The sequence below is a fragment of the Palaemon carinicauda genome, chromosome 31 (assembly GCF_036898095.1).
Source record: "Palaemon carinicauda isolate YSFRI2023 chromosome 31, ASM3689809v2, whole genome shotgun sequence".
Classification (NCBI taxonomy): Eukaryota; Metazoa; Arthropoda; class Malacostraca; order Decapoda; family Palaemonidae; genus Palaemon; species Palaemon carinicauda.
In genome coordinates this window covers 61,015,022-61,038,714 of record NC_090755.1, presented here as the reverse complement: position 1 = coordinate 61,038,714, position 23,693 = coordinate 61,015,022, and the positions used below count along the sequence as shown (strand labels likewise).

The 23,693-nt window shown below is 44.3% G+C and overlaps 1 protein-coding gene and 1 long non-coding RNA gene across 4 annotated transcripts in view; one reads left to right on the top strand and one right to left on the bottom strand.

The window, feature by feature from the left end:
• Positions 1-23,693, top strand: part of LOC137624430 (uncharacterized) — a 179,224-nt gene that overhangs the window by 147,308 nt on the left and 8,223 nt on the right. The window contains exons 3-4 of the long non-coding RNA XR_011040730.1: positions 10,936-11,059; positions 23,052-23,171. This is a non-coding gene — a long non-coding RNA (uncharacterized lncRNA). The remainder of the gene's footprint in view (positions 1-10,935; positions 11,060-23,051; positions 23,172-23,693) is intronic.
• The window catches only part of LOC137624428 (rho family-interacting cell polarization regulator 2-like), a 319,758-nt gene continuing 317,032 nt past the window's right edge, over positions 20,968-23,693 (bottom strand). For 2 of the 3 annotated variants that reach the window (XM_068355177.1, XM_068355179.1), the window contains one exon: positions 20,969-23,157. In XM_068355177.1, the coding sequence (XP_068211278.1) occupies positions 22,774-23,157 (384 nt within the window). In that variant the 3' untranslated portion in view covers positions 20,969-22,773. Of the gene's footprint in view, positions 23,158-23,693 lie in introns of all 3 variants that reach the window. The other variant, XM_068355180.1, reaches the window with a different exon arrangement.

Sequence of the window (23,693 nt, the reverse complement as noted above, 5' to 3'; positions counted from 1 at the left end):
CTGCCCATCACCATGATACAATTGTGTAGGGTGGGAGCAAACTGAACGAAGTAGTAGGGAGGGTCCATCAGGACGCCATGGCTATCTCACCCAAAAATAGATTTTTCGCTTCGCTCAAAATCCGTTTTTTGGGCTCAAGCCATGGCGTCCTGATGGAAGAGTACCAGAGAATCAATGTATCGTGGTAGATTTTCCCCCAGAGTTAAGTGCCTAGGCATTGACAAAACAGCAAAGTAATCTTAGGTAAGAACCATAGGAACGAAATATCCTGCCCCCCATTGGTAGGAAGTTCCCATGGGCTATGCCGACGTCAAAGTGGTATTGAAGGGCTATTCATCTTGACAGAAGATCTTTTAAGAGCTTAGAGATGAAGCAGAATGTTTGATATTTGTATAGGAACATTCTGAAGTAGGCCAGTGGTGGTTGGGCACTGTGTGTAGAGTTCATCTCCTGATTATCAGAAGTAAGTATTCGTGTAGGAACCTTACTGAGGCAAGGTGAATATAATTTAGGAATAGACATCTTAAATTCTTCATGACCATAAGAAAGGAGGAATAAATAAAACTATGACAGTATGTATTTCATAGTAAGTAGGAGCTGAAAGAGACGCATAAGTAATAAAATAGAAATTTTATTTCACAATGCAGAAATTAAATAATTTACAGCAAAAGTAAAGTTCATTTACAGTAATAATAATGTACATAGAAATAAAGGCTTGCTCTTGAATCTGAAAGGGAATTTCAGGATTAGTAGGTACTCGTTCTCGAGGAACGCAAGTCTTTAAATAACACATCATGCTCAAGGCATGCGGCACTTGTGTAACACTATGACATTTCACCTGGGATAAGAACAGTTATAAAAGCACTAAGTGTTTTTAGACATCACTATGAATCACTCAGGGGTCAACATAGGCACCCGAAGAGTTAGAGTCCCAAGTAACTCACTGTTCTACGCAGAGTTAGTGCAGGTTTCATAACACTACCTGCGGCTACCACAAAATGTTTGATTTCGTGCACTTGTTTCGCATAATGTTTAAAGAAAACTCGCGAGGACTTCCAGCCCGTAAAGTTTTTAAGGCTCTCAAGTCCATGCTCTGAAAGAAGTTCAGAGAAGATGCCACTTTTCTAGGATCATGACCAGCGGGTGTACTGTTCGGATCCGCTCTGCGAATGAAGTAGGTGATTTTCGCTCTTAATTGTTTCAGTGACAGGTCGCTGCCCGATGTTTCCTCCTTTGAAGAGTTGGCCTCCACCAAAGTTTGAAGTTCTGCGAAGATAGACCTTGAGGCTCTCTACTGGACATAGAGAGACATCCTCCTTCAGGGGGCATATTCTCCAAGGGCCCCATCTTTTGGTGGGTAATTCATTTTTGGCGAGAAACGTCGGATCAGGGGAGAGGGTCACTTCTCCTGAATCAGCAAACAGGATGTGTCCCTCTTCTCTTGATAATGCCACTATTTCGCTGACTCGAGCTCCCGAGGCGAGAGCAAATAAAAATATAACTTTCTGAGTCAGATCCTTGAGGGGGCCATGAATCTTTGTCCAAGTTGGAGGCGAAATGGAGCACCTTGTCTAGTGACCAGGAGATCGGTTTCGGAGCGGGGGTGCTGGGCGTAGGCGAGCACCATGCTTTCGGCAGGTTTGTTAAAGATGTCGTTGGACAGATCAATTTGGAAAGCATATAGAATTGGTCTAGTCAAAGCCGATTTGCAGGTTGAAATCGTATTGGCTGCTAATCCTTGTCCATGAAGGTGAATGAAGAAGGACATACAGAAATCAATGGTGATTTCTTTAGGATTTTTTTGCTTTAACAAAGGAGACCCATTTCCTCCAGGATGATTCATATTTGCCCGGTCTCGTGGATTCGGGTCTTGTATTCTCCTAGGAAGTCTAGACTTTTCTTCGAGATCCCAAACCCTTTCTTTGCGGCAAGGGAGAGAAAATCATGAGATGAAGGTCCTTGATTTTCGATGATGAAGCGAAGACAGTCGACTTCTGTACTTGTTGAGAGAGAACTGGGCCCGGGAGAGGGATCAGCTTGGGCTGCAGCTCCAGGACCAGGGGTACCAGTTGCTCCGGGGCCACTTGGGAGCCACTATGGGCCGCTGTCCCTTTGAAGGTTCTCAGTTTGGAGAGGACTTTCAACAGAAGGTTGGTGGGAGGGAACAGGTATATCTTCGACCATCTGTTCCAGTCCAGTGACATGGCGTCCACCGCTTCTGCTTTGGGGTCCTCATACGGGGCTACGTACAGAGGAAGTTGATTGTTGTCGCTCGTTGCAAAGAGATCTATCTGAAGTTCTGGGACTTGATGAGAGATGAAGGAGAATGATCTTGCGTCTAGAGACCATTCCGACTCTATCGGGTTTGTCCGAGATAGAGCATCCGCTGTCACGTTGCGGAATCCTTGTAGGTGAACTGCAGACAGGTGCCACTTCTTCTTCTCCGCCAGACGGAAGATTGGGAGAAGCACCTGATTTATCTGGGGCGATCTTGAGCCCTGGCGATTGAGACAACGAACTACCACCGAGTTGTCTAGGGTTAGACGGATGTGGATCGAGGGCGGCGGGGATAGCTTCTTCAGAGTAAGAAGGACCGCCATGGCCTCCAAGATGTTTATGTGGAACGTCTTGAATAGTGGAGACCAGGTCCCTTGAGCTTGTTTCAGGTGGGAGTGACCTCCCCAGCCCTCCAGTGAGGCATCCGTGTGGATGTTGAGTGATGGAGGAGGGTGTTGGAGAGGAATGGACCTTTTCAGGGCCATTGCTTCCGACCACGGCTTTAGGAGGCGTCGAAGTCTGTTTGGAAGCCGTCTCTTGAGGTCTCTTCGAGCGATGGATGCCGATCGTCTCCAGACTCCCGCGGCATCCTTTAGCTGTGCACGAAGCACTGGGTTTGTCACTGAGGCGAATTGTAGAGAGCCTAGAACTCGTTCCTGCTGTCGTCTTGAAATGCGTTTGGATTTCAGTAGTCGCTTGACAGACCCTGCTATTTCCTTCCTTTTCTTCTGGGGGATGGAAAGGCGGTGTGACTGAAGATTCCAGTGGATTCCCAGCCACTGAAACTTCTGAGCCGGAGAGAGGCGAGATTTCTTCTCGTTGATCTTGAATCCCAGGTGTTCTAGGTACTGGGTAACTTCGTCGCAAGACTTTGTACACTCTTCGGGCGATGGAGCCCAGACTAGCCAGTCGTCGAGGTAGGCCATCACCTGGACGTTTCTTAGGCGGAGCTGTTGTACTATGGCATCCGCCAGCTTTGTGAAGATCCGAGGGGCCACATTGAGGCCGAATGGCATGGCCCGGAAGGCGTAGCTTTTCCTTTGGAGTCGAAATCCTAGGTAGGAGGAAGCGTGATGGTTCATTGGAATGTGCCAATAGGCATCCGCCAGGTCTATAGAGACCGTGTAGGAACCTTGAGGCAGAAGGGTCCTTATTTGTTGAAGCGTCAGCATCTTGAATTTGTTGTTCTCTATGAACTTGTTGAGGGGGGATAAGTCCAGAATGACTCTGAGCTTGTCTGAGTCCTTCTTGGGAACGCAAAACAGTCTCCCTTGGAACCTGGTGGACTTTACCTTCCTTATCACCTTCTTGTTCAAGAGGTCTAGAACATATTCTTCCAGAATGGGGGTCGATTGTTGGAAGAACCGCTGGAAGATTGGGGGTGGTTGCACCCAACTCCAGCCTAGACCGTTCTTGATGATGCTGTGTGCCCAAGGATCGAAGGTCCAACGATCCTGGAATTGGCGGAGTCTTCCTCCCACCGGAAGCACTTCATTGCTTCTGGTGTCCCGAGGACTTGTTGCCTCGGCCGCTAGCTCCCTTTCCTCCTCTACCTCTGGAGGGACGACGAGAGGCGTCTCTGCTTGCACCCCTGGACGAGCCTCTACCTCTGGCATGAAAGGTAGTGGATGGCTGCTCAAAGGCAGGGGTGAAGACCGGTGACTGTGACAACACCGGTTGGGGGACCAATTGAAAGGTCTGTTGTGGTTGGGCAACCACTTGGGAGGTAGCGGGTCCCGGAAACTGACGTCTTTGTTGACGTTGCTGGGGTTTCGGCTTCTGAGGTTTCCTCTTAGGCTGAGGTCCATCGTCCTGAGAGGTTTTCCTTTTTCTGGACATGCCCCACTTGTGGAGAAGGTTCCTATTCTCCGTGGCGGCTCTGTCCGTTATTTCCTTGACAAGGTCAGAAGGAAACAGGTGCTTTCCCCAGATGTTGGAGGAAATCAGCCTCCGGGGTTCGTGTTTCACGGTGGCACCGACAAACACGAATTCACGACAGGCTCTACGAGCCTTTATGAAATGGTACAAGTCCTTCATTACCGTGAGTAAGTGGGATTTGGCCAGTACCATGTAGTGATCGGGTACTGCTGTGTCACAGGCCATAACTTCAAGTTGGACTTGATGAGAAAGAGACGCTGCAAGCCTCTCCTTCGTGTCTTGTTCCCGGCGAAGGAGGTGATCATTGAGCTTAGGGAGGTCTTCATTAAACTGACGTCCGGCGACGTCAGGATCGAGCCTACCCACAACGAAAGTATGTTGGACATCTTTCCATTGTCTAGTGTCAGGGGGTGTCACGATGGAGAAGGGTCTGCACTCCTCCAGTGCAGGGCAGGGTTTTCCTTCTTCCGCCGCTTTAAGGCATGCAGCCAAGGCCTTTTCCAAAAATGGAAGAATCGCAGTGTCAGGTGCGACATATGTAGGATGCTTCTTGCTCAAGGCAGGAAGCTTAGAGCAGGTAAAGCCCCTGCTCTTAAATGCGGAGGCTAGCATAGCCTGGGCCTTTGCGAGATCGAACACTATCTCTTCTTTAGGTTCGGTCTCCTCCTTCGAGGCAGGTTCGGAACGAAGCCGGACGTAACAGTCCGGGTAGGCCTCGAAGCTTGGGAAGAATTCCACATCTTCCAACGGGACCGTGCCGATTTTGTCACTAACAAAGATCCTGCCGGTCGCAATAACCATATGCTCTGCATACCTCCACGGGTTGGCATGAGAGCAAGCTGGGAGATCCTTGACCGAGATCTTCTTCGGTTCTCTGGATCCAATCATAGACCTGATGGACTCCTGGTTCTCCTTCAGTCTGTCGTCCATGACAGCTCTAATCAGTCGGATCAGTTCTTGGGTAGAAGAGGAAGGATCCGGGGTCGAGGAGGTAGACGGGATGGACACATCCGTCGGTGTAGGAGTAGGCGGAGGGATGGACGAGGGAGTAGCTCCAATCTCCGACTCGGTGTATTCCACCTTGTCTTCGTCCTCTTCGGCTCCTTGAGCCATAAGCGTCTTCTCCGTGTCTTCCGAGACGTCAGAGATCTGTTCATCATCCTCGGAATCTAAACGACACTCGTGCATGGACTGAGCCATGACCACATCAGGTTCCACCGTAATTTGGACAGTGGGGATTGCTTCCTTTGGAACCACTGAGTCAGGGGAGGCCTTAGGGAACAACAGGGACCTCAGTTCTTCGGTGGCCAGGTACGGTCCAGTAGCATTTCTCTGAAAACCACGCACCCACTTGCGCAGTTTCTCACGAGCAATGTCTCTAACCTCCGCTGAGGGAGGGTTATGGAAGGCCTCAACTAGGTAGGCCTGGCAGACCGTACATTCCAGTGGATTCCAGAACTTCCAATCCCCTTTCTTGTCTGAGCAAGGGGCGTGAGTCCTGCACGCCGTATGTCCGTAAAACTGGGAGCGTTTCACAGCACAGTATGCGAAATCGCACTTCATCTGCTCCTCCTGTGGAAGAAAGAGAAAATGAGTATGGGGGAGTCATAGGAATGGCTCTTAAATTAAGTTAATATTAATCATTAATTTTAACTTAAAGAAGGTGTGATGCATAGAGAATGAAACAGTAAAGGAGAACACGCTCCATGCATCTCGCCCGGCTGGTTACCATAGGCTTGGTCCTGGGATAATCCAAATGACCGAGATCATTGGATATAGTTTCCTAGGATTCCCATTATATTGGAACTCCATGGAAAGCCAAGGACAAGGTTGGGATCGAATTCATTCGGTTCCCAGATAAGAGCCAGAAGGTCTCATTAAGGGAAACTGCTTCTGGCAACCAGCCGTGCTAAGATGCACATAGCATGCTGGAAATAGAAGAATGCAAAGAGACAGCATGATCACTAATAGAGCAGTACTAGGTACTGATCTTAGAAGCAAAGCAGCTTATCTATTTGCAAGGTAGGGCTATCTTAGTCTTATGATAGCTACAGAGAGGGGGTGCAAGTATTCTTGACGCCTCCGGGGCATCCGGCAAGCCGCCGGCACGCCGGAGCTCGCTCCAGCATAGATTCTGGCACTAGAACAGACAATTTTCAAAGTCAGTTAGATACCAGGATGGCGGCCGCCGGCACAACGGCGGCACGCCGGCAGGGAGCGGCGGCTCCGGCAGCCGGAGGATGCCGGATTGGTGACTGGGGTAAGGATGGTACAGGTAGTATCGGGTTGCCGGCAGTATATGCCGGCACTCCGGAGATCGACCGGCAAGCGGACGATTAGATAGGAGTAGGAGAGCTGCCGGTAGTAGCCGGCGGCAGCCGGCAGTCCCTCGGTACACGGGGGGCTGGCGGCAAGGGTAGGGAAGTCACCAAGAGGGAGGCAGGTATTGCCGGCAGAAGAGGCGGCAAGAGACCGGCACCCGGATAGATAGAGAGACAGGGGGAGGGGGGGAAGGATGCAGGAAGTACCTTCAGGGTTCCAGACATCCCTCCCCCTCCCTGAGGGGGTGTACCCATGATAGAGACAGGCTCTATCATCCATAAGCAGGGGTCACTAGGGACCGGGAGCAGGTAGCCCAAGGGAGGACTAGGGAACACCCAAGAGGGGGGGGGGGGGAGACTCCCCTATGCAGAGCTACACTAGTAACTAACCTTATAGGACACTATGAAGGTATATGTACCAGAGCGGACTGCACAAGGAAGCTCGGGTAGCCCTACTCTTCCACCCTAAGGAGGAGTTGTAGGACAGGGGACAGATGAGTATAAACTAACCTAAGCATAGGCTAGGCTATACAAGAGATAGGTGGGGAGGGAGAAGAGAGGGGTCTTCCCAGGAAGGGTTTCTGTACCAGAGCAGCCACAAAGGGAAGGGAGGACACTCCCTAACCTAAGATTAGGCTGATCGGCTAAAACGGTGCAAGAGTACAGTTTCAGCATGGAACAGAGAAACCTTCCTAACCCGACCTAGATCAGGGCTAAAAGTCCTGAACTAGGCAAGGAAGAAGACGTATCGCTATCGCAGGAAAGTCGTAGACTATCCTAGCCATAGAGGTAGGCTAGCCTAACCTCACTCTCAGACGCAATCCTAAAGGGGGTTCATTCCTTTAGGGAGGACTGAGAGGCGATATAATACTCTATTAGACAATAAATCCCTTTACTCAGAAAAGGGATCAAGGCTAATTAGAGGGAATGCCAAGGCAGGGGATGAAGGAAGCATATAGGGGTCCTAAGGTTAGGTTAGGCTAGTAAGAATCACTGACTAGCCTATCCCCTATATGGTCCCTGAAGGCGAAAACATTTGCATCACTAGTCAAAAGTATTGTAAAATAATAATGCCACTATCTTCATAACTTAGTCTAGGATCACTGATAAATCATGCATGAACACTTGTATATAGGCTCCTGGCCTGGGGGCTATAGTAGCCGACTGGTATGAGGTCAATCGATGACCGATAAAAAGCGTCTAAACACGATATAAAAGTTCCTAGCTATGAAGACTAAATAAACTAATGTATTCGATTAGTATATAAGGCCGGAAGCGTTGTTGTGGCTAACTAAATAGAACATGCAAAACAACAACGACGCCATAAAATGGCGGGTCCGGTAGAGGCACAGCTCTGCCACAAAACATCAATTATTTCGCGAAATAATATTTACTTTACGGCCAGAGCTTAATTAAACAATACTGGAACCTTGTACTCAACTTTCCAGAAGAAGGCGAGGCTGAAGGTAACGACATAGCGAAGATGCAAAGCGATAAAGTTCACACAAGGGAAAATCCGTCTCAGTAGGGCAGCTACTAAACAAAGGATAAAGACGCGCGTGACGTCATTAGAGCAATGGCGTCCGTTTGTTTACGTCTCGAGTATCAGTAGTAGCCACGAGTGAGATTAGCTGTGGAACGGCTCCCAGCTATTCTCAGCCCTTACACACCGAAGCGTTAACTCTGTTCGGGGTGGAGATAGCTATGTGGCACGACCAGACATGCGTGTCCCCTGTTGTATTACGATGTCTTAAAAGGAAACCTTTGAGATACTCGCTCCAGAAGTTAGAATTCTGTGATAACCTGTGGTTAAATTCTCTGGGAATATCTTAGTAGTCTTATACCCAAGGAAGCTACCAAACAGGAACCTTCCATCAGGACGCCATGGCTTGAGCCCAAAAATATATATATATATATATATATATATATATATATATATATATATATATATATATATATATATATATATATATATATATATATGTGTGTGTGTGTGTGTGTTTGGATATGTATGTATGTACAGTATATATATATATATATATATATATATATATATATATATATATATATATATATATATATATATATATATATATATATATATATATATATATATATATATATATATATATATATATATATATATATATAAGGCAGACATGGCCTTCCCCATATACATAAATATATGTAGCCTATATATTCATGCATATATATAACTAACACCCATCTGTATATTATAATCACTAACCTATTGGTAAGAATTCTCTACGTAGACCTTGCCGAAACTATTTAGGGCAATAATCTAGAGCGAAGTCCCCTCTCTCTCTCTCTCTCTCTCTCTCTCTCTCTCTCTCTCTCTCTCTCTCTCTCTCTCTCTCTCTCTCTCTCTCTCTCTCTCTCTCTCTCTCTTTATGTACGACCACTATCACGTGGAAGGTTATATAAAATAAATCTCATGCCCTTATATGTATGCATGTATGTATGTATGTGTGAGTATATGTATGCATGTATGTAAGTATGTATTTCATAGCCAATTTACCTGTCACTCACGCAAACACCAGCACCACTTGTATGTATGTATGTATGTATGTATTTTATAGCCAATTTACCTGTCGCTCACTCAAACACCAGCACCACTTGTGAGTGTATGTATGTATGTGTGTATGTATTTCATAGCCAATTTACCTGTCACTCACTCAAACACCAGCACCAACTGTGAGTGTATGTGTGCATGTATGCATGTATGTATGTATTTCATATCCAATTTACCTGTCACTCACTCAAACACCAGTACCACTTAACCCCCCCCCCCCCATAACCCACCCACACGCACATATCCAGTGAAATGTCGCCGGAACTTACTTATTTAGAGTAATGTTCATAATTCATTCAAGGTGTTTCTAAGGAACTCCGCACCCTCACTTCTGGGAAGATTGCAAAGGATATCTTGCATGTTTTTCCTTCATTTAGGTTTTTTATATTTCTAGGTCTTTGCTAGGGCACTAATGCCTTTTGAAGAACTCTTGTCTCCATTTATTTTATGTATGCCTATGCTTCAATATAGTCTTCAGTGGTAGTAATTAAAATGATAAAATATGAGCTAAGAACAACAAATGAACGTATTGTTTTAATGAGAATTTTGTGTACTAACTTGTACAAAGTGTCAAATTTTCCAATCTATATTTTTACTAGATTAGAGAAATGCAACTAGCCCCATAGATTCTTTATATGAGCATAAGCTATGCTGGTCTGAGGTTAATTTAATCTTGTAACACATTGTTTTCAACAGCAAATAAAAATATGACCTTCAAGAAATCTTTCAACAAAGCACAAATGGTAATTTCTTTAAGAGACAAATCTCTCTCATCCCTTCAATAAGAGAAGTCCCTCACCTGTGCCATTTGTAGCTTAAAGGCCTACTGTAAAATCTCAGTGGATTTAGCTAATTTACTGGCTTTACCTTATTACACAAATAGAAAGAGTCAAACAAATCTGAAATTGAACAAAGTTATGTATATTAATGGATTGGAATCATCGGGCGCTGACTATTGTCGAGTTCAAAAGAACTTTAGACATTTATGAGCAGAACATGATACTATCGTGTTATCTGTGTGCTGACAATTTAGGTCTTAAAAGTTACTTTAACCCACCTTAAAAGCAAATTTCCTGTCGCTTTAAAGTCATCATTAATTAAGGTATCCTGTTTTTCAAGATATATTGATATTCTATTATTATAATTATTATTATCCGTTGATGGTCTGTTCAAAGTATGTTTTCATTGACATTCTATATTTTTTTTTAATGTAATATTTTACGGAACTTAGTATGCAATGGTATATCATGTATCAGAAACTATATACCGAAATCATTTTGTGCATGTGATATGCATTGTTAAATAGTTACAAATTGTACTTGGGTAGGCCTACATAAGAGCATCGGATATACTGGGGTAGGCCTACATAAGAGCATCGGATACATTTGGTGTAATGTATTTATATGGTCCACACGAGTGTATATACTGTAGGTCATTGGGTTCATATGGCCCTTAGGAATCCATTATTGTTACTTGTCAACTTACATGGAATAATTACATACATTTGGTCTCTTTTGTACATTGGCTGTATTTCAAACAATATATATAGGCTAGTTTATACCTTCGATATATAAGGTAAACTTTGTTGACCAAGTGCGTACTGTCAAATTATTATACGTGTATTGAGTAAACTTTCTTCATTGCGTACATTTTGTCCAGTGGGTTCATTTCGTGTATTGCCACCTACTATTGATTGAACACCTTTGGTTCATTTAATTCAGCTTTTAAATTATGTTGAGGCAGGACTAAATTCTTTTCATTAGTAAATTCTGACTTGGATACATTGACTATTTATTTCAATTTGTCCATTGGGGCCATTTTGTAACTTTAACCCTGTATTTGTTAGTGAGAGATATTCTTTTACAGATTTTTGAAAAGCCATATTCAGGAGTGATTTGGTTTTAAGAAGAAAAAAGGGTTTTTGCATTCAACCATTAGGCCTTGCTAATGCTAGTTTACGACTTACACACCCTCACACTTGAGTTGGAAGGTAAGAAACTCTATATGCTTTTACCCTATGCAGTGTTGCTATTTACCCTATAATACCTTGTCTGATATCAAAGTTGGTAAATTGTTTCCCTTGGACTATATCATAAGAAATTGTATAAACTCACATCAGTGAAAGATCACTAGGAAATGTTTTAAAAGTCTTAATAAGTACAGTACTGTGAACTTATGAAAAGAAAATCCTACAGTCTTATTATTCTTCGGTAAGAAAAACATATAGAGCCTCATGCATTTTTTAAATCCTCATAAGTAAAAGTAGATGATGGCATCTGGACAGTAAAAAATTTAATTTTGATAATGAAAATTTGTTATTTCTATAACCTACTTACCTGATATTCATATTGCTTCTTCTCCAGGAACTCTGCTTATCGATGTTTACACCTAAAATTAAGAATGTCGTATTTTCTTTTCTTTCAATAGACACATGCCTCTAGTACAGTAGAGACACTGGTTCATGACAAGAAGCGAAGTATCAGGGGTTCTTTTTTCTGTTTTGAAGTCGAAAGGATTCCCTATTCCTTGAGCTGCTACACGAAACTTTTTACCGTGAGGTTGATGTAGAAGATTTGGCTAATCTGGAAATTCTCTTTGAACTTCTATGAGAAGATCTAGAAGGCCCAGGTCCACTCCACTTGCAGCTACCTTGGCATGGCTCTTTTGTGAAATCCTGATTTTTGTTTAGAACCTAACAGATCAAACAGAACGCGGGAAAAGTATAGACATCCATCGCATCTCAGGGGTGTTAAAAGTATCTTCCATTACTGCTGCTGGGTTTGAGATGGGAGAAAAATACACTAGTAATTTGTTGTTCAAATGGGTGGCAAACATGTCTGTGATCGGGGAACCTCACAAAGTCAGGAGTCTCTTCGCCACTAAAGGATTCAGACTATTCTGAACCAATTATTATTACATTCTTTTTCCCGGGGATGAATCAGGCTGAGAGATGAACGGCATTCACTTGTGTCCCGTGTTGCATTTCTACTGCCAAGTGGCAGAGGAGGTGGGATACAGAGGCCCCCTGCTTGTTGGCATATGTCACTACGGTCATGTTGTCGTTCAGCAAAACTACAGAGTATCCGTTGATGGTCTCTTTAAAGTGGAGTTATGCAAGGTATGCTGCCTTCAGTTCCAGGTAGTTTATGTGGAATGACTTCTTCCTGTGACCATATTCCTGAGACTTGTTTCTTCCTTAGATGGGGTCCCCATCCTTGGCAAGAAACATCTGAAAAAAGTAGGTCTGAAGTTGGGACCTGCAGAGGCAACCTGGCAAGCAGGTTCTCCTTCTTCAACCACCACAAGATGGGGCTCTTTATTGCCCATTGTACTATGCAGATACATCCTTTCAAAATGTACCAGTTTCTCTAAGGAGGTGAGGTGGCAGAGGAGCTTCTGCCAGAGATGGGCTGGAGGGAACACTGGAGAAAAGGTGTAGCGATCTGATCTGTCTCGATTGCTGGACTGTTTATAGATGTAAATACTCTGGCTTGGACCAAGTCTACGTACGTTCCTGGCCAAGAACCGCAGGTGTCACTGAAGGTTGAGTCTTGACTTCTTGTAATTTAGACAGATCCTTAGATTGCGGAAAATTTGAGAAGCTCTCTGTAGCAGATAAGCCAAGATCTTGACTCTGCCAAGAGAAGCCAGTCTTCCAGATAGTGCAGGAGCCTTATTCCCATGAGGAGACTGTCGAGTTACAACTGTGTGAATACCTGTGGGGATGTCGACAAGCTGAAGCACAACATTTTGAACTGGAAAGTTCTTTCTCTGAAAAAAAAAAATCATAAAAAATGTTATTTTTATTAGTAAAATAAATTTTTGAATATACTTACCCGATAATCATGTAGCTGTCAACTCCGTTGCCCGACAGAATTCTATGGAGGGATACGCCAGCTATCACAATACTAGAAGGGGGTGTACTTACCAGCGCCACCTGTGGCCAGGTACTCAAGTACTTCTTGTTGACACCTCCTCAATTATTCCTCGGTCCACTGGTTCTCTATGGGGAGGAAGGGAGGGTCGATTAAATCATGATTATCGGGTAAGTATATTCAAAAATTTATTTTACTAATAAAAATAACATTTTTCAATATTAAACTTACCCGATAATCATGTAGCTGATTCACACCCAGGGGGGTGGGTGAAAACCAGTGTACAAGATTAAAGGATAGCTAAGTATCCCATATTTCATATAACAGTTATCTCAAATAACAATGAAATAATAAGTACCTGGTAAGGAAGTCGAATTGAACCGTTACTCTGCCTCTTTTTTAAGTTCGTCTTCCTTACTGAGCGCAGCGTTCCTCTTGGAGGCTGAATCAACCCAAAGGTGCCAAAGTATATGGGGTTGCAACCCCTACTAAAGGACCTCTACAAAACCTCTAACCCAGGCGCTTCTCAAGAATGAATAGACCACCCGCCAAATCAAAAGGATGCGGAAGGCTTCTTAGCCTACCGTAACAACCATAAAAACAACAATAAAAGCATTCAAGAGAAAGGTTAAAAAAGGTTATGGGATTAAGGGAATGTAGTGGCTGAGCCCTCACCTACTACTGCACTCGCTGCTACGAATGGTCCCAGGGTGTAGCAGTTCTCGTAAAGAGACTGGACATCTTTAAGATAAAATGATGCAAACACTGACTTGCTCCTCCAATAGGTTGCATCCATTATGCTCTGCAGAGAACGGTTTTTATTAAAGGCCATCGAAGTAGCTACGGCTCTTACTTCGTGGGTCCTTACCTTCAGCAATGCAAGGTCTTCCTCCTTTAAGAGAGAGTGGGCTTCTCTAATCAGAAGCCTTATATAATATGAAACCCCATTCTTGGACATGGGCCTCGAAGGTTTCTTGATGGCACACCATAAGGCTTCTGACTGTCCTCGAAGAGGTTTAGACCTCTTAAGATAAAATTTGAGAGCTCTGACAGGGCAAAGAACTCTCTCTAGTTCGTTACCTACCATGTTGGAGAGGCTAGGTATTTCAAACGATCTAGGCCAAGGACGTGAAGGAAGTTCGTTCTTTGCTAGGAATCCGAGCTGAAAAGAACATGTTGCAGATTCGGTCGTGAAACCAATGTTCTTGCTGAAGGCATGAACCTCACTGACTCTCTTAGCTGTTGCAAGGCAGACGAGAAAAAGAGTCTTGAGGGTAAGGTCCTTGAAGGAAGCTGACTGGAGAGGTTCGAACCTAGGTGACATAAGGAACCTTAAGACTACGTCTAGGTTCCAGCCTGGAGTGGATAGACGACGCTCTTTAGACGTCTCAAAAGACTTAAGAATGTCTTGAAGGTCCTTGTTGGAAGAAAGGTCCAAACCTCTGTGGCGGAGAACTGAAGCCAACATACTCCTATACCCTTTAATCGTAGGGGCTGAAAGGGATCTCTCATTCCTAAGATGTAGAAGGAAGTCAGCTATTTGGGTCACAGAGGTATTGGTAGAGGATATAGAATTGGCTCTACACCAGCTTCGGAAGACCTCCCACTTAGACTGGTAGACTCTACGAGTGGAAACCCTTCTCGCTCTGGCAATCGCACTGGCTGCCTCCTTCGAAAAGCCTCTAGCTCTAGCGAATCTTTCGACAGTCTGAAGGCAGTCAGCCGAAGAGCGTGGAGGTTTGGGTGCAACCTGTCTACGTGAGGTTGACGTAGAAGGTCCACTCTTAGAGGTAGAGTCCTGGGGATGTCGACTAGCCATTGAAGTACCTCTGTGAACCATTCTCTTGCAGGCCAAAGGGGAGCAACCAGCGTCAGCCGTGTCCCTTCGTGCGAGATGAATTTCTGCAGAACTTTGTTTATTATCTTGAACGGTGGGAATGCGTACAGGTCGAGATGGGACCAGTTCAGTAGAAAAGCATCCACATGAACTGCTGCAGGGTCTGGAACAGGGGAACAGTACAGCGGAAGTCTCTTGGTTATGGAGGTGGCAAACAGATCTATGGTAGGTTGACCCCACAAGGTCCAAAGTCTGTTGCACACACTCTTGTGGAGGGTCCATTCCGTGGGAATGACCTGATTCCTTCTGCTTAGGCGATCTGCTGAGACGTTCATATCGCCCTGAATGAACCTCGTGACCAGAGTGAGGTTTAGACCTCTTGACCAAATGAGGAGGTCCCTTGCGATCTCGTATAGGCTCCTCGAATGGGTCCCTCCTTGCTTGGAGATGTAAGCCAAGGCTGTGGTATTGTCTGAGTTCACCTCCACCACTTTGCCTAGCAGGAGGGACTTGAAGTTCAACAGGGCTAAATGAACTGCTAGTAGCTCCTTGCAGTTGATGTGGAGTAATCCCTGTTCTTCGTTCCACGTTCCCGAGCATTCCCGTCCGTTCAAGGTCGCACCCCAGCCCGAGTCCGATGCATCTGAGAAGAGATGAAGATTGGGGGTCTGAATAGCCAACGATAGACCCTCCCTGAGAAGGAGGTTGTGCTTCCACCACAGGAGAGTGGTCTTCATCTCTTGGGTGATTGGGATAGAGACTGCTTCGAGAGTCGAACCCTTGTCCCAATGAGCTGCAAGATGGAATTGAAGAGGGCGGAGGTGGAGTCTCCCTAGCTCGACGAACAGGGCCAGTGATGAAAGGGTCCCTGTGAGACTCATCCACTGTCTCACCGAGCAACTGCTCCTCTTCAGCATGCTCATGATGCACTCTAGGGCTTGGCTTATCCTGGGGGCCGATGGAAAAGCCCGAAAATCCTGACTCCGAATCTCCATTCCCAGGTACACAATGGATTGGGAGGGAATGAGTTGAGACTTTTCTATGTTGACTAATAGACCCAGTTCTCTGATTAAGTCTAAAGTCCAATTGAGATTCTCCAGACAGCGACGACTCGTGGAGGCTCTCAACAGCCAGTCGTCTAAGTAGAGGGAGGCTCTGATGTCCGATAAGTGTAGGAATTTTGCTATATTCCTCAACAGATGAGTAAAGACCATAGGAGCTGTGCTTAGGCCAAAACACAGGGCTTGGAATTGGTAGACAACCTTTCCGAAAACGAATCTCAGGAAAGGTTGGGAGTCTGGATGAATAGGAACGTGAAAGTAGGCATCTTTCAAGTCCAACGAGACCATCCAGTCCTCCTGCCTGACCGCTGCTAAGACCGACTTCGTCGTCTCCATCGTGAACGTCTGCTTGGTGACATACGCGTTGAGCGCGCTGACGTCCAGCACCGGTCTCCAACCTCCTGTCTTCTTGGCCACAAGAAAGAGACGGTTGTAGAAGCCCGGGGATTGATGGTCCCGGACTATAACCACTGCCTTCTTCTGCACAAGTAGCGACACCTCCTGGTGCAATGCTAGCCTCTTGTCCTCTTCTTTGTAGTTGGGAGAGAGGTTGATGGGCGATGTGGTCAGAGGTGGTTTGAGGCAGAATGGAATCCTGTAACCGTTCCTCAGCCAACTGACAGACTGGGCGTCTGCACCTCTCTTCTCCCAGGCTCGCCAGAAGATCTTGAGTCTGGCTCCTACTGCTGTCTGGAGATGCGGAGAGTCAGTTTTTACCTTTAGATGTCCTGGAGCCTTTCCTGGACTTGCTCCTGTAAGAGTCTGGACGGGAGCTTCCTCGGCTGGGGGCTCTACCACGAAAGGGCGGTATGAACCTCGTAGCAGGGGTATCAGCCACTGGGGAGCGATAAGTCTTGGGGACTGAGGTAGCAACCTTAGACTTACGAGCCGATGAGGCTACAAGATCGTGTGTGTCCTTTTGTATCAGGGCAGCAGACAAGTCCTTAACCAGCTCTTCGGGGAAGAGGAACTTCGAGAGCGGAGCAAAAAGGAGTTGTGACCTTTGGCAAGGTGTAATGCTGGAGGAAAGGAAGGTACACAGCTGTTCCCTTTTCTTCAAAACCCCTGATACAAACATCGACGCAAGCTCACCAGATCCATCCCTAATGGCCTTATCCATGCAGGACATTAATAGCATGGCAGAATCCTTGTCCGCAGGAGAGGTCTTCTTGCTGAGGGCCCCCAGGCACCAGTCAAGAAAGTTGAACATCTCAAATGCTCTAAACAGTCCTTTCAGTAAGTGATCAAGGTCTGAGAAGGTCCAGCAAACCTTAGAGCGCCTCATTGCAGTTCTCCGAGGCGAGTCTACCAGACTTGAGAAGTCAGCCTGGGCAGAGGCAGGTACTCCCAAGCCTGGTGCTTCTCCTGTGGCATACCAAACGCTCGCTTTCGAAGTGAGCTTAGTCGGCGGGAACATGAAAGAAGTTTTGCCAAGGTGTTGCTTAGTCTGCAGCCACTCCCCTAAGATCCTTAATGCTCTCTTAGAGGACCTTGCTAGGACTAGCTTAGTATAGGAGGACTTAGCTTGTTGTATGCCCAGCGAAAACTCAGATGGCGGAGAGCGGGGAATAGCAGAGACAAAGTGGTCTGGGTAAACCTCCCTAAGCAGAGCCAAGACCTTACGAAAGTCAATAGACTGTGGAGAAGGCTTGGATTCATCCACGTCTGACGAGGGATCCAGGTGTGCCTCCTCATCATCAGACGCCTCATCACCAGAGTGTAGCGAAGATATCGGACAAGAATGCTGAACAGCAGAGTCAGAACGAGTAGGAACAATAATAGTGGTTTCCTCTTCAAGTAACTGTTGAGGGAGAACCTGAGGCTCAGACTGCAAAGGCTGAATAACAGACGAAGCAGAAGGAAGGCGCATGGGTGGAGGAGGCTGACTCCTAGCATGAGTGGTTGAACCCAAGGGTTGCGCTTGCTGAGCGGTTGGTGGAAGCGGAGTAGCAAGTTCCTGTTCCTGTGGTGTGAGCGGAGCGTGATGAGGTTGAGGCTGCGCAGAACAAGGTAAATGTCTCGCAAGCTGAGGCTCCTGAGGCGCAAGGCCAAGGTGTAGTGGAGCTTGCCTTGTGGATGGTTGAGCTCGCTGCAGCGAGAGCTGAGGAGACTGACTCATGGACGGGAGAGGTTGTTGTACCTCAGCCGAGAGTTGCACCACTGGTGGAGCAGCAAGGGGAGGCGGAGGAAGAGAGGTATAATCCTCCTGATCCCATAGCAAAGGTTGCCTTAAAGAAGGCGGAGGCTGAACACCACTGGGAACAGCAAACTCAGACCGTGGCTCAACATCGTACGCCTGGCAGGTGGTACTGCGATCAGGCGGAGCAAGCGCAGGCGGAGCGAGCGCAGGCGGAGGGAGTGTAGGCGGAGGCGGAGGCGCAACACTCTCAGCCCGACACTCACGCATCAAGTCCGAAAGCTGAGCTTGCATGGACTGTAGTAGAGTCCACTTAGGGTCGGCAGAAACTACAGTAGGCTGAGGTAAAGCCTTAACAGTCGAGCTCTGTTGTGGCAGAACCTTACTCCTCTTGGGCGGAGTGCAGTCGACAGATGACTGCGGCGAGTCAGAGCTGAGCCAATGACTGCAACCTGGCTGAGCACTCGCGGACTGGACTCTGCGTTTAAGTGGTCTCGAGACCTGAGACCAACGTTTCTTCCCTGACAGATGATCAGCGGACGAGAAAAAGACGGGCTCAATCGTCTGCAGGTGGGAGTGACGGTCTTTGGAAGACACGCCCGCAACCACCGAGGATACTTCTGTGCGCCTAACAAGGCCTGCCGAACCCTTATGCCCTTCGACATTGCTTCTCCCCTGGGCTTGGGAGCTTGCAAGAGGTCCCGGACTGGGAGGACGACTGGCTCGCACAAAAGTATCCTCACGCACCACACTGGCACTGACACTAGCACTTGGCACTGCACTGACACTAGCACTCGTCACAGCACTGGCACTAATTCCACCCACTGCACTCTTGACCTTAAGTTCCTTGACTTCGGCCATCAGAGACTTATGGTCACTTACCACTGACTCTACTTTATCGCCTAAGGCCTGAATAGCACGCAAAACAACAGACATATCAGGCGGAGGGCAAACAGTAGGTTCGGGGGTAGCCACTACAGGGGTAGGAAAAGGTAGGGGATCATGAGGTGAGGAAAACAGTGAAGAGTGAGAAGAACTCCTCCTAACTCTACCTCTCTCTAACTTAGATGAATATTTTAAAAGACGGACAAATTCCAGTTCCGAAAGTCCGGCGCATTCCTCACATCGATTTTCTAACTGACAGGGCCTGTCCCTACAGTCAGAACAAGCGGTGTGAGGATCTACCGAGGCCTTCGGAATACGCCTATTGCAAGACCTACATCGTCTATGGGAGGGGGCTTGCGAAATGTCAGACATCTTGAATCCAAAGAGTTAGCCAAAGGGGTTTCCAAAATCAAGCAAAAGATCGTTAACCGTTAATCAGGACTATATAAAAGCTATCTAGCTAATATAAGAAGGTTTCCAGTAAAGCGACAGCCGAAATCTGAGAGAATACTTCACCAATTAGCCGTGAACAAACTCGAAGATCATAAGCGTATCCCAGAACGTCTTGCCGGAAGCACGACAGAGGAATAATTGAGGAGGTGTCAACAAGAAGTACTTGAGTACCTGGCCACAGGTGGCGCTGGTAAGTACACCCCCTTCTAGTATTGTGATAGCTGGCGTATCCCTCCATAGAATTCTGTCGGGCAACGGAGTTGACAGCTACATGATTATCGGGTAAGTTTAATATTGAAAAAAAAAAAAATCATAAAAAACAGTAGGTACTGTACTTCTCTGATGTCGGACGGAACTGAAAGTATGCATCTTGAAGGTATACGGTCAGCAGAAAGTCGTTCTTTCTGTGCTGTACTGGAGGTCTCCAACTTGAACACACACATTGGTTCAAGTGGGAAAGATCTATGACAGGTCTGTAACCTTATATTAATTTGTCCACTTGGAAGAGGTTGCTGAAGAAACACAGACCTGTCTTAAGACTAACTATCGCATCCTTCTCCAGCATGTGCAATACCTCCTTCTCTAAAAGATCATTTTGAGACCTCATCAGATACAATGATGAGATCGTCGGAGTCTAAGTTAGTGGAGGGCGACACCTTATGAATAGGATGTGATACTCTTAGTCAAGAGGATATTCTAACATGTAAGAGAAAGAAATGGACATGAGCAGGACATATAATGATAGATAATAGATGGACATTAAGAATAACAGAATGGGTCCCTAGAGATGGCAAATGAAGCAAGGGAAGGAAGCGAAACTGATGGATTGACGAGCTAAGAAATTTTGGGACAGACTAGCATTGAAAGATCATAAACAGATGGGAGTGGAAGGTCATGTCCGGAGCTTTTGTCCTGCAGTGGACTAGCTACGGCTGATGATGATGACTATCACCTTGTAGTGATGCTAACAAATACAGAGGAAGATAACTTAAAATCACAATAAAACTGGGAGGGGATAAGTCTTATGATTGCTGAAACAATGGAAAAACTGAACCCCTGGCAGTTCACTTCTTGCTATTAACCACTAATGTGTGTCCTTTATTTACTGGAGGTACTGTATGTCTATTGAAAGAAAAGAAAATAGGGAATTTGATTAAATCTTAGGGGTAAACGTCGATAAAACTAGCTTCTGGAGAAGCAGCAATATGACCTTCACATAAATAAAAATAAATCATGTTTGAGGAAATTTGTAAGTTCCTTTTTGTTGCCAGAATCTAACTCTAGTCACAAGATTGTTCTCAGCTTTCAGCATCAGAGGGCATTTTTAGTTAAGCTCCCCCTCCAAAAAAAAAAAAATAAAAAAAGTAAATTTCACTGGATACGGTGGTATCTTGAGTTCAGCTACATATTGATTTGATTAGAAAAATGACAAATACTTGAGCAAGAGTTGGATGATGGCAATACTGGACTAAAGTTCAAACCTCTTAACCCATTTTAGTTACTGCAATGTTTTGTTTATAATTGATCAATGATACCCAAGATACATACCTTTCAAAATTATTATTCTATGAATCCTATTTTTCCTTTATAATATTCTTTATATTTCCATTAGTACAAAAGAGGAGTTGGTATAGGAAGGATTTAAAAACAAGCTTTGTTGAGTTTTCTTAACTTCTGAATTTACTGTGTACAATATATCCACATATATGAAGAGAAGCAATATACAGGGTAAACATATCAACATACAATATGTACAGAGATAACATGGCTTTTTTGTTTTACCATTAAACATACATAAACATATACAGTATAACATAGAACAATAACGTTAACTTTCAAAAATCAAGAATTTGAATGGTTAATTCCATTATCTCCAAATATTTCATGTATGAATGTATGAAAAGCTTATAACTGTAGCACATAATTCCCTTTTAATTTTATGGCAGGAATTATTAGAATATATGAAATCTTACAATTAATAGGACTAGACAAGTCTGAAACTAATAAACATAAGAACAAGAGACTGATTATTGTACAAGAAAAGATTTACATATGCACTATACAAAAATGGCAGAGTATACTTTTCGCGATGACACCAATAAAATTACGGTTCTGGGATGAGGTGCATGACCCAGTGGAAAGGGGACAGGGAGGAAATATTGAGCACAGAGTTTTTTTTGCTAGGCAGCAGCGCATTGCACCATGTACACGAACTCGTCCTCGACTATCATGGTATTAGTTTCAGCAATGAAGAAGATATTAGACACCTTTACTTTTTAGCCTGGGTTAAAATGGCTACTATAGAGACTGTGTTGTCATTTTCTACATAAACCTCTAGGCACAACTAAAAGTGAATCACAATAATCATCTAATGAAATTTTTATGCAAACAATTTTGCAACCATTTATGCTTGGCTACCATAGATAACTAATACATGACACTATATTCAAGATAAGAATCTTTTATGCAGGAACTGAAGAAAGAACTGTGTAAATATCAGGAGTTTTTGAGCAACAGAAGTAAAGTTCCTATAAATACCAGTATGCCATCAACAAATATAAGATTCTTGCAAATATCAAATAATTCCCCAACAAGAGAAGTGATAAACACTACTATTTCCCATCAATAAACTAAGATTTCCTATATACCAAAAGGTTTCCATCTATTATAAGTTTTTTTATACATTAAGGTTTCCCATCAACAGAAGTAAGATCCCTGTAAATACGTACCAAACATTTTTCCAGAAGATTTAAACAACTATTGTACCATACAAGGATTTGGGAGAACAATTACTAAACATTCTGAGACCCATGAAGGATACATAATACTGTATTGTGAACTTCAGAAAATCCTCATGACATTCATTCATACATAAAACCTAAAAAAGATGCTATTCAAATAAGCTTTTCTTTCACTAAATTTCCTTAAAACATTTAGTCAAGGTTAAAATTTACCCTTTAAAGGGTGCATGACTTTACTGGGGGGCTAATCAAAGTGAAAATTTTGAATCATCTTTATCAATGGTAGCATAAGTTATCAAACAGCTTATATGGATAAATCTTTAAATAATGCAACAATGTGCATATTTAATTACAATTACAGCCACAGTTATGCCATAACTAACCCACAATAGCAGAGGTATGAGTAAAGTGCAATAATGCCAAGATTATAAATTACAGCAGGTGTTTTTCACAAGCCTTCTAAAGGCTTTTACAGTAGTAATACATTTCAGTCTGTGTTTAGCACTGCCTTCCGTACCATGTCACACATGATATATTGAGATGAAATAAAATATTACTAAAAGAAAAATAGAAAATAAATTGCACAGTTCATCTTGAATAATTCATTATTAACAAAAATTCGGTCTTTCTGTATGAACAATAAAATGCAAAATTTTTGCATCATCCCGAAACAATGCCTCCACTCGTCACCCCAAAATCATGGTAAAAAGTACTTTTATAATTTTGTTTTCTCTTTGACTTCTACTCCCTGAAATCCATGAGATGAAAGCTGAACTTGGTGCAAAGCTGTCTGCCCTTCTGTCCCTAAACTCAAAAGTGCAGACCTTGCAGCTTCTCTAACTTCTCCACTGGAATCGTTTTGCTGCAGGAAAGACAGAACCTCAATAGGCTGTGGCCAGTCTGGAGCACTTCCATTGTGAGTGTGGGAATGTTTTTTAGATTTACTGGAACTTTTATGACCTAAAAGTTTCTGAGAGTCTCCTTTTGTCTCAGTGCTTGCAGGAGGAACAATGGGTGCCAGTACTCCAAGAAGTACAGTTGCTGCTTCACGATCACTAGTTCGAGTCGACTCTAGTAGAAGTAAGCATAACTCTACAACCTGAAAGAAAAGGGGTAAACCTTCAGTTAAAATTCCGTTTTTTCAAAAATCTTATGAATGACAGACTTAAATACCCTCAAAACCTTGAAAAATGACTTAAGTCAACTGCAAATACTAATATTCTTTTATTCCTTATATAGTTTCATTATTTTCCATGAAAAAAGGTGATAAAGTGCTCATTACATAGGTTCCTGTCTTAACTATACTTGATGTTAAGAATATTGTTTTGTTTATCCAGTAAGTTTAGTTTAATAGTTTTCACCCAATAGTTTTGTTTCTGGAACTTCATTATCTGCATGTATGCTGGCAGAGGCAAAACTGTGATTTGAATTATGTTGTGATTACATATCATTCCCACAGTTTGCCCTGGTTCAGGTGTTAAACAAGCTCAGAATTTCTGCAAACAACAGGATGGTGTTAACAGATTCTTAATGATCCCAGAAGGAATAGTTCACAGATCTGTGGCACACCTGTTGGAGTATCCAAGAAGGTTGCTAAACAGTCCATATGCAAAATCAACCTCTCTCAAAGGTAAT